Below are 10,327 nucleotides of genomic sequence, written 5' to 3'. Positions count from 1 at the left end.
TAATACATCGTAACTGCCGCTTTATTCAGTGAATATCGTTTGATGTACCAGAATATCCACGTGTCTTCTTTGGGATCACAAAGTTAGGGTCAACTCATTACAGCAATATGGGTGCGTGGCAGTGTTCCACCGCACAACGTACAAATAACAAAAGAATGAGCTGGGCAGAAACAATTCAGAAAAGATTCTCATAAGCAGACAGATGTACTGTAATCGAAAGAATGCCGATCATTCACGACCGCACATGGGCGGCCAGAACAGCAAATACAAATGTGATTTGGCTGGGTGTTGTGTGCTGTCCTTAGGTTAGTTAGGTTTAAGTAGTTCTAAGTTCTAGGGTACTGATGACCATCGATGTTAAGTCCCATAGTGCTCAGAGCCATTTGAACCATTTGAACAAATGTGATTCTCACAAAGCTTAAAGGGAAGAATATGTTCGCAATACACACTCTACACAGGGCAGCGACTGCTTTATAATTCGGGAGAGGATAGTGTTTAATCTACAGCGGTAAGCGTCGAAGAGGTAACGTTTGTTCCTCCAATTAGTTTCCACGTAATAGAAAGTTAGCAGACTGTGAAGTTACGTTTCGCGTAGCGGAAGAATATTTTCACATCCTCGAGCGCAAAATAATCAAGAATTAAACTGCACGAATATTTAGAAAATACCCTAGGAATGTGCTAACCAGTCGCTTAACATTCCCCCGGAATGTAACTCAAATTATCTACCTTGTTTTGTTCATCGTTCTAAAAACTCCGATGGAGTTCGCCCCAACTAGACAAAGCCATTCCTCTTTCTAAGCTGAATAGAATTGAACACGACGAAAAATATCACCAGAATGCCGAATGGATATTCAAATGAGGAACATCCCTTGGTTTCCAAACGACTGAAAGCTTTCCATTGGCTGATAGACAAACCCACCTCCCAAAGATGCGAGAATGTCTCAATGGTTATATCAAGAGGTTGCTCAGAAAGCTTATTTCCATCATTAAGTGTTGAGTAGAGCGGAAAAAACAGGACGTGTAGGAAAGATGAGGTCACGATGTATGCAAAGTGGAAGTGTAGCCGCTAAAATGAAATTGCTAAACGAACAGGCAACATTTACCTGTTCGATTACAGCTAAGCAGTCTACTTTCCTTATCGATTAGTTTTGGTTGTGAACTTGTGAAATAATGTGTGAAAAATGGAGAATAAATTCAAGACCTACAAAGATGTTACTTAATGGATGCCCTTTCAAGTACGATTGAGACTTATGCTTGCCCTTACAGGAACACCTGCTTCAAAACAAAACCAATAAAAAGGAGCGATTCTACAGTGATTTAACCTGTCTTTAACTGCAGCAATTTGTGTGCTCTCTGTGTATTACGTCTAGAAATATCCGTTGCCCAAAACACACAATTCCTGCAGTTACTAATATCAGATTCAACATTCAGATGACAGCTGTGGTTGCTAAAAGATATAAGACAGAAGAAAATTTTATTAAACTGTTTTATTAAGAAAAGTGATGGTCACTAAACAATAATGTTATATACACAGTAGAGTCGTAGATAACGATAATGCTGATGATGATGATATTTTAATATGCAACTACAAAAATATTTAAAAGTTAATAAATTATCGTCATAAGGTAGTTGAAATAAAACAGTGTTTAAGCGTTTTGAAGAGCAGATATGTTCTTCCCATTGCAGAAATGATAGCAAATGGGCAAGTAGTGAGTTGTCGTAATTGTTTCTCGAGCACATTAAAAAATTACCATTTCTTTACTTATATCATAGGATTTATACAATAAATAGCAATTTCATACGAATGCTTGGCGTCGTTGTACCACTTTTACTTTTTCTGAATTATTGTCGGACCTTAATGTGCAATATGCACGATACAGTTTCTGTCAGCTTTGAATTTATGTGTATGTGAAAGCCTGTAGCATTTTAGTTCGATACGCTTCTCACAAATATAATGAACCACCGAACTGTGCTAGCGAACTACTTCAGGAAATAATACTCAGAATAAATGGTAGCAAAAATAAAAGAGGGAGTTGTAGTGAGCTGTAAAACTAACTGTTAATCGAGCAGCAGTCCAACATAGGTTTTGAAGTCCTTCTACGTGTAATACATATTATACAACAAACGTTATGAAACACGATTCTCAACTAACAGGTAACGCAGTATAAACACATAAATATATCACACGTAACGTATCACAGATTGGCAGGTACTGTGTACTACACAGGCTACGAAGTGCAGACGAGTTGGATCTCCGGGCCTCTCTTTGGCCACGAGCGCAGCAGTGGAGACGCGACGCTAGGGAGGGCCAGTGGCTAGGGCCAGACGCGCCCCTCCAGCCAGCCGAGGTGTGTGGAGACGCGCGTGTAGACGCCGGGCAGGGCGCCGCCGCAGGGCCGGGGACCCACGCTGGTGACGCCCACCGCCGTGTAGGGGGCGGAGCTGCCAGTCACCAGAGGGGAGCCGGAGTCGCCCTGGAAAACGAGAGCACGCCGTACTGAGGGGCGGTCGTTGGGCACAGCTCACTGGAGGAGTCTCCAGTTGTCTGTCACTGTGGGACACATCAGGTGTCATCCGTCTGGTCGTAGAAAGTGAGTACTTACATCACAGGTGTCAGTCTTCCCCTGTGGGTCTCCGGCACAGATCACTGACGAGTCCATTCCCTGTGGAAATCTGTCCTTGTAGGCATTTTGGCACTGTGATAACGCACGTGGGTAGATGGTGGTCTTCAGAAGCACAGAGCTCAGTCGCGTTCCTGGAACAAAGAGAGAGTAACGACTTTGTTTATTAGTTGTAAATTATGGTATGCTAACGGTGTGGCTTGTACCGTATGAATGAGAAAGTGTCAAAAAAGGAGAGTAGGAGGGTATGGCATGTGAGCTGAGTGGACGTTGATAAATTGTTGGATATAAAGATACTCTGATTTTAATGTCAAGCGATTATTCCACTTTTAATGACCATACATCCACACCTCATGAACACTGAATGTTTTCTCATATTGCTTCGTTTTAACACTTGTTAATCGTATCACCACAGTGTTTTGAAGATGATAAAAGCGCTTAATTTTCAATCAGGAAAGAGCAACTTTTTATTTCAAGTAACGATTGTCAACCTCTAAGGGAATGAGCAGAACCTTGTAATTATTAGAGTGGGTCTGAGTGTGAAAGAGAGAAACAAAGGAATAATTTTCAGCTGACGTAGTTTACAAAATATTCACTGGATTACAACGCTGTACTTGTGTGGGACTTCAGACAAGACGGCCTCCTTCGCTTACCGGCAGCGTTCGTGGCTCCCCAGCCAGCGGCAGTGAAGCTGGGCGGGTCTCCGTCCTGCGTGTTGAGACAGGCGGGGAAGACGGCGTCGCTGAACTCCACCCTCCTGTCCAGTCTCAGCAGCGCTATGTCGTTGTAATACTGCCGCTTCCTGTAGCTGGGGTGCAGCACGATTTCCGAGATCCCGTAGTCTGCGCCGTCTGCTGTCGCCGTGAGGTTGTTCACTCCCAGGCGCACCGTGACTGGCCTTCCCCTGGAACACACGTACGTGGCGGTTCTCACAGCTGCTTTGACCGCTCTTGACCTAGAGTTACTGCATACTTGCATCTGAAATACTGAGCTATCATGTTCGTTCCTATTAAAGGGTCAGAGCGAAGACGTAAACAACAGAAATTTGAACCGCCAGTTAACTAATCAACACATGCTTCGTAATTAGAGGACACTGAAGATGGGCGCACCATTGTCCATAATATACCAAAATAAAGATCCATGGCTTCCCTAATCTCTCGTACCTCGAACGTCACATTTCTGACCCCCCAAATGGTAACAGAGAGCAGAAGTAGGTCGCAAATAACAAACTCTGTTCCCAGACATGTGTGGCATATTGTGGATAAAGGCATCAGGGTCCGAATCGAATGCAAGTCTAACTTTCTTTAATACGATCCGTTGTCTGATCACTGATCTATGCTCCCTGCTTGAAACTTCCTCCGTCTGTCCTTCCACCTCTACATTCGCTGTCTTTACGAGATGTGCTAGGTTTGTCAACTATGCCAGTGTGCTTACTACGTCTTGCATCATGGGAAAGTGCTTCGTACCTCTACAATAGTAAAAGTGACACTTTTCGTGAGACACTGAACTAACCATGTGCTCGAGTCCCGAGTCCTGGTCACAGTTCAGCGAACTACCAAAAGTGAATGTACGCGATTCGTGAGTGGAACACCATCTCTTTACACATGTGGAATGTGCATTTTCAGTTTTCTGTGGTCTTAAGGAAATCTACGGAGGAGGCTACTCACGTGACCCTGTTGGCGCAGCAGTGGGCCGCGGTGAGGACGAACTGGTCGCTGATGAGGGTCCCTCCGCACAGCCAGCTGAGGCCCTCCGTGTTGGGGACGTTGAAGCCCAGCGCCGCCTGCAACACACCACAGCCGTCTCAAGAGTCTGATCCAGCATTTTGTCCTCGCTGTAACAGGCAAACACAGATCCTACACACAAATACCACCATGCATTTGTTGAGAGTATTACTTATTTTCTATAATATGAATATCAAGCGGAAATACTGAGACCGAACGAGAGGGTATATTTGTTTCGACTCTGGAGTATCATTCGGCAGGTCGCCAGATCATATCCTCCTATGATCATACTGCTTCAGATTTTCTCTGGCTTCCCTAACTCACAAAGGCGTAATGCAAAAGAACACACTTGAATCCTTCCGCATCTGTATCGTACAGTACTACTAAAGTCGCCCTAAAGCTTGCTACACTTGCCACTGCCCCTAATCATATGCTCCTCGCTCCCCCAAACCGCTCCCCCAGCAATCCAGAGACATCGACCGTTGGCCATCCCTCCTTACTCTGAGCTCGATTCCCACTACATTCAATCCAACAAGAGATGCATTTTACTAACTTTTGGCAATCAAAGGACATTGTTTTTAACATTTAGCAACACTGATATTGGATCCAAAGATGGTAAAAAGGTTGGAATGGCGAACCAAATGAGTAATGCTGTGGTTCGTCTGCCTCATAGTTTGCTTACCATGAGAGAAATTAGGTGTTTGTTGAGTAGCGAGCCTCATATTAAGCTCCCTCATAACGATAGCAGGCCACTCTCCCATACAATGTTACGTCTGATGACAAAGTGTAATTATTTAGGGCATTCATAACTAATACGGTTGCTACAGTAAACGCAGTGTAATCAAAGAAAATGGGGTCGATAACTTGTGTCTTGGTCCACAGTACGTGCAGAAATTAATATTCCCGTAAAATTGACGTAGCATAAGGGAAAAGATTTTCTGTCAATATTTTAGAGAAAGTATAGACGTTTAATCTTGATGTGTAACCACGCCGGCCGGTGTGGTCTCGCGGTTCTAGGCGCTGAGTCCGGAGCCTCGCGACCGCTACGGTCGCAGGTTCGAATCCTGCCTCGGGCATGGATGTCTGTGATGTCCTTAGGTTAGTTAGGTTTAAGTAGTTCTAAGTTCTAGGGGACTGATGACCTCAGATGTTAAGTCCCATAGTGCTCAGAGCCATTTGAACCATTTGAATTTTTGTGTAACCACAATTCTTTGGGTGAGCGTAACTATGGTGAATATTCTTGTTTAAATAACTCGCAAAGAATAAATCAGTGTCGCTTATGTGCCTTAATCAAGGAACAAAGTGTGATAAGAGAGCCAAGAAAAGAAATCGATGCAGACCCACTGAACCAGAACCGATGTGCTATCGTTAGCAGTTTGCTGCTGTAGAAATTCTCCGTTCTCCATTCTACGAATTTCTGATTCATTGGATCTTCAAATTTATGCTTGTATTACGTTACGACCAGTGAATTTACAATGACGCGATTCATGCAGAGGTGAACGACGTTTTAAAATTTTTCGGACTCACCATGTGTGGAAATTCATGCGGACCAGCCAGTTTCCCAGGCAGAATGTACTCTTCCAGAACATCCTGCATATCCTTGTAAGAACTGCACGCTGTAGATAAGAGAAAGAATGTAATGTAATACACGTTACATATAGCCTTTCCACTCATGTAAGAGACCTCATTATCATGACTTACGTTAAGAGATGTATAATTTTCATAATGCAATAAATTACCTTCAAGAAATAATGGAATGGAAGATTTTAAGAATATAATTGTTCCATTTCTAAATGGAAAAGTTAGAATTACTGGATTATGTGAAATATATTTGTTGTAGGCTACGACCGTTCTCTTGCGGAATACTTATCACTTTTGGAGTTCCGAGTAGCTTAGTTCAAACTCTGATATCCGGTGCCATAAATGTGCGAATGCCGAAATACTAAGCACCTATCTGACAGAAACTATGTGGTTGATATCATTACAGCTGTCGAATTCTTGTATAATTGTTTATATATTCTTTTCATTGATTGGTTCCAGGCGCGCTATTGTCTGGAAGTAACTGTAGGCCATTTGGTGACTACTATGGTGCTTGCATAGTTCCAGGGACACGAGGTATTTGCCAATGTGGGCCGCATCGAATTCATAGAAATTATGAGTTTTTCTCATTCTTGTTTGAAAATACAGCGACGTTAATTTTTGCTGTATTCTTTGGATGTGTTCTTATACACAGATGACGTTTGCGTGAAGGGCAGAGATGTTAGTGAAAGCAGCAACGGGCTTTTCACTGTCTTGCGATACCATACGGAGTAATTAAGTGTGGGCAGAAGATGTATGACGTCCTGAATACATGTTAATGGAGTATTTGGAGAGAGACTCGAGAGGTTGTAATTAAATGTGTCTGACACGAGCGTGTCATGAAATAGTCGTACATTAGACACTAATAGTAGATTACAGGGGATGGATGGCAAATCCTCGACTTCACAGTAGATGAAAAAAAAAAGGAACTGAGTATAAGTGTAGGCCGCGCCACTTGTGAGCGACAGGGTGAAAACATTACAGACGTGCTCTCAATACTTAAATTGGGAATTTTAAACACTTACTCTCCATAATTACTCTAAAGCTTCACCCATAAAAAAGCTACAAGTTTCATAAAACATTCAGAAACCATATTTGTGAATCAAGGCAAAAAATTAGTGTTTGGTTTGTTAAGTTAGAATGTTTCACCAAGAACCCACAGTTGATTCAGTTACAATAAACAAATTAGCTCCATTTTTAGTATATATACAATATGATATAGTGAAAAGACGACTTTTACTAGTAAGAAGGTAGTGAGTCAGATGTAAAGGATAACAAGTAAAGCAGCACGAGTGGGCAGTGCTGGTCCACTGTGTGAGGCCAGAGGAGTTGTGGGGGTAGAGCAGGGCAGGGCAGAGTGTGCGGCGGACTCACCTGCCTCGCTGGGCCGCCGCTCTGCCGCAGGGAAGGCCCAGGCGTCGCCGCTGGGGATGTCGTTGGAGTCCCCTTCCTCCGCCCCCACCTCCGCCTCCGGGCAGCAGACGACCTCCTCCAGGCCGGAGAAGCCGCAGCGCGGGGGCAGCGGCCGGCGATGGCGGATGGCGAGCAGCGCAGCCGGGCAGTGGTGCACTCCGCGGCAGCTGCCGGAGGCGCAGGCAGAGCCCTCTGCGGACACCAGGGGAGTTACCTCCACTGTCAGGTGGGTCAGCTCAGCTGTAGCGGCCGAGTTAAGTGACGAGCACACAGGGCCCCAGGACTCGTACTGCTAATACCGTCTAAGGCCGCTTCTGCCCCTTGTAAAATCCTTATTTGTATGACGAGGATTACCCGCAGTTTTCTTCACGTACGTCGTAACCAGATCATGTGACACGTTAATGATTAAATCTCATAGCACAACCGAACTGCCCGAATATTGTTTCGTAAGTTCACAACACTCCGAGACATTTCCTGTAAGATTAGCATTGGGTGATTTTGTGCTCTCAATGAAATGTAATGGGCTGGCTAAATTTTCATCAAACTGGGACACTATGCTTCAAGTCCGGTGAACAATGCGTTTGTCATCTTCCACAGTGTACTCATCACCAAGATGAACAATGGGTGACACTTGGTCTCCGAGAACACTAAAGTAAATATCGTGCTTCATCTTCTCACAACTGTCAATGGGCGGACCAAGCTGTGGTACGATAAACACCGTCCAGATTTCAAAGAATCGCCCCTGACCTGAAATATAGTCTCAACATACATAATTAAATCGTGGTCGAATTCGATGTCTTGCATCATTTTTAGACGGAAAAATGAATCTTCAAACCACACAAGATGCCTCCACTGACCTACTGTCCAATTTCGGGTTGATTGCCCCAGCGAAGTTGAGCTGCGTTAGCGAGGACCTTTAGAAAAGTACCCGACTCCTCACGTCCGTAACAAGTCGTTTTCTTTGCAATGCTCACCTGGTAAGTGCTACTAATGGACTTGCCTTCACTGACAACAACACTCCCTGTCGCTTTTCAAACCGTTTGTCGTTGACAAGGCGCGATACTCGTGCAGGGGTCCCTGTTGGTTGGGACCTTTTCACGACCGCCGACCTTATGCCGTCTGTCATGGCCATGAGTGGTACACCACTCCCTGTAGACAGACTCGTAACTTCTCGTCGCTGTGCGAACAAATTGACAGTGTGGTCACGAACACGTTTATTCACGATGGTTCCTTATTCCCCTTGCATCGCGCCTTCAAATGTGCTGATTCTACAAACCCGATTCGCACATATGCACCGCTTTGCTGTCATGACTTACAACAGTGGACAACGGCCACACGAGTACCTGGTGCCACTCCTTCGACATGTACTGTATTCTAAAGCAACCCGTGTCCTCTTTTAATGGGATAACTAATAGTTCCTGTTTTGAACTGTAGTAAATCAGACTTCGCAGAAAACCGTTGTATTGTGTCAACTGGAGGGAGAGCATAGTTATGCTGCACCACGAATACTTTGAATACTTGTACCGCATAGTATTCAAATGCTTTGATCCGTCCATGTACATATAGCGGGGGGAGTCTAGACAGCATTCCTTGTAGACACATTGCACAGTTCGTCTGGATATACCAACAGATTATCTTTGGTAAATTAGGATTCGTAGAAAACTGTTCTACTCTGTGACGTGGAATAAGGCTACAGTAATCTTGTAGTACCTTTTCGTCGAGCAATTGAGGGACATCGTTTTAAAATTAATATCTTCATCCACTTATCTCTGGTCCTGCGGAGGACCTTAAGTACGTCTTACTCGCTAGTTTTCACAGAACAGCATCGCGGATTAGGAAAAAAATCTTCACTTTCTTAACCAGAAGCAGACCTTAAAGTTCTACAGTGGATGTTATTTTAGACTGTTGACAGCTTAAAGTTCTACAGGGGATGTTATTTTAGACTGTTGAGAGCTTCCTCATCCGATAAAATTATTTGGTTATAGTAGCACCGTAAGAGAGGTACGAGTTAGAGAATATTTCCCTGTGTCCTGTCCCCAAGAAAGACAAAAACTGATGGTTCAAATGGCTCTGAGCACTATGGGACTTAACAGCTATGGTCATCAGTCCCCTAGAACTTAGAACTACTTAAACCTAACCAACCCAAGGACATCACACAACACCCAGTCATCACGAGGCAGAGAAAATCCCTGTCCCCGCCCGGAATCGAACCTGGGAACCCGGGCGTGGGAAGCGAGAACGCTACCGCACGACCACGGGCTGCGGACAGAGAGAAAAAAAAAAAGAAAAAGCTAATGCTACTAGGTTGAAATAGTGAAAGCCAACTAAAGTTTTGTGCATAGACTCACCTTGGAGGAAGAGAGGGCTAGACGTTGCAAATTCCAACAGCAGCATCAACACGCAAGACACAGTAACACGTATAGCCGTTGTCGCCATTGTGTGAGTGCTCGACTGTCAGATTTTGTGGACTGAGTTGCGAGTGCTGGTGAGGCGTGCTATATAGCGACGGTGGAGCTGAAGAGGAAAATCGTGGGCGAAGGCAGATGACGCGCGTCATTTTGGTGAGGGGGGAGGGGGAGGGGGGAGGGGTCCCAGACCGTTGCTCCCGCGTCCTGCCACCGAGAGACGCGCGGCGGGCTCACGGAAACAAGCGAGGAAGGAAGGAAGGAAGGAAGGAAGCTGTGACCGATGCCCGTTGTTCCGGGCCCACAACGCTCTTTTCGTCTATCCTTACACTTCCTTCTTTCACGGTAATTATCCCGAAAATGCACGTTTGTCAAACTGCATGGCAAGTTACACAATCTCCACTGGCACTGATCCTGTGCAATACTTTCATTCCACGTAAAGGGTCGGATCTTCGACTCGACATTCCTTAACCTCTCAGCATAACTCGTTATTCGCTTTTGTGGCTTGATACATTATTAGTCTTGTAGGTTGGAACAAGATTCGACTGCGCTCAATAACATTACTTGAATTTCATAGTAACAGTAG

General features: G+C 44.6%; 1 protein-coding gene across 1 annotated transcript; it reads right to left on the bottom strand.

Moving 5' to 3' along the window:
• Window positions 1-2,315: 2,315 nt before the first annotated feature.
• LOC126481706 (serine protease persephone-like) lies at window positions 2,316-9,772 on the bottom strand. The gene is made up of 7 exons (XM_050105655.1): window positions 9,685-9,772; window positions 7,298-7,528; window positions 5,873-5,961; window positions 4,289-4,404; window positions 3,275-3,525; window positions 2,604-2,755; window positions 2,316-2,474 (listed from the first exon to the last, which is right to left on the bottom strand). The coding sequence occupies exons 1-7, from the start codon at window positions 9,770-9,772 to the stop codon at window positions 2,316-2,318; spliced, it is 1,086 nt and encodes a 361-aa protein (XP_049961612.1).
• Between the last annotated feature and the right edge of the window lie 555 nt (window positions 9,773-10,327).

Source organism: Schistocerca serialis, chromosome 5, assembly GCF_023864345.2.
Source record: "Schistocerca serialis cubense isolate TAMUIC-IGC-003099 chromosome 5, iqSchSeri2.2, whole genome shotgun sequence".
Taxonomy (NCBI): domain Eukaryota; kingdom Metazoa; phylum Arthropoda; class Insecta; order Orthoptera; family Acrididae; genus Schistocerca; species Schistocerca serialis.
Note: the sequence above shows the minus strand (reverse complement) of the source record. Positions and strands in the feature narration are given on the sequence as shown.

What these genes read in the sequence shown, in the direction of transcription:
- LOC126481706 (XM_050105655.1), bottom strand. Translation starts at nt 9,772, where the DNA reads ATGGCGACAACGGCTATACGTGTTACTGTGTCTTGCGTGTTGATGCTG. An exon ending in CGCATGAATTTCCACACATG is followed by an intron (nt 4,405 to 5,872) that starts GTGAGTCCGAAA and finishes GGTGTGTTGCAG; the next exon opens with GCGGCGCTGGGCTTCAACGT. An exon ending in GGGAGCCACGAACGCTGCCG is followed by an intron (nt 2,756 to 3,274) that starts GTAAGCGAAGGA and finishes TCTTTGTTCCAG; the next exon opens with GAACGCGACTGAGCTCTGTG.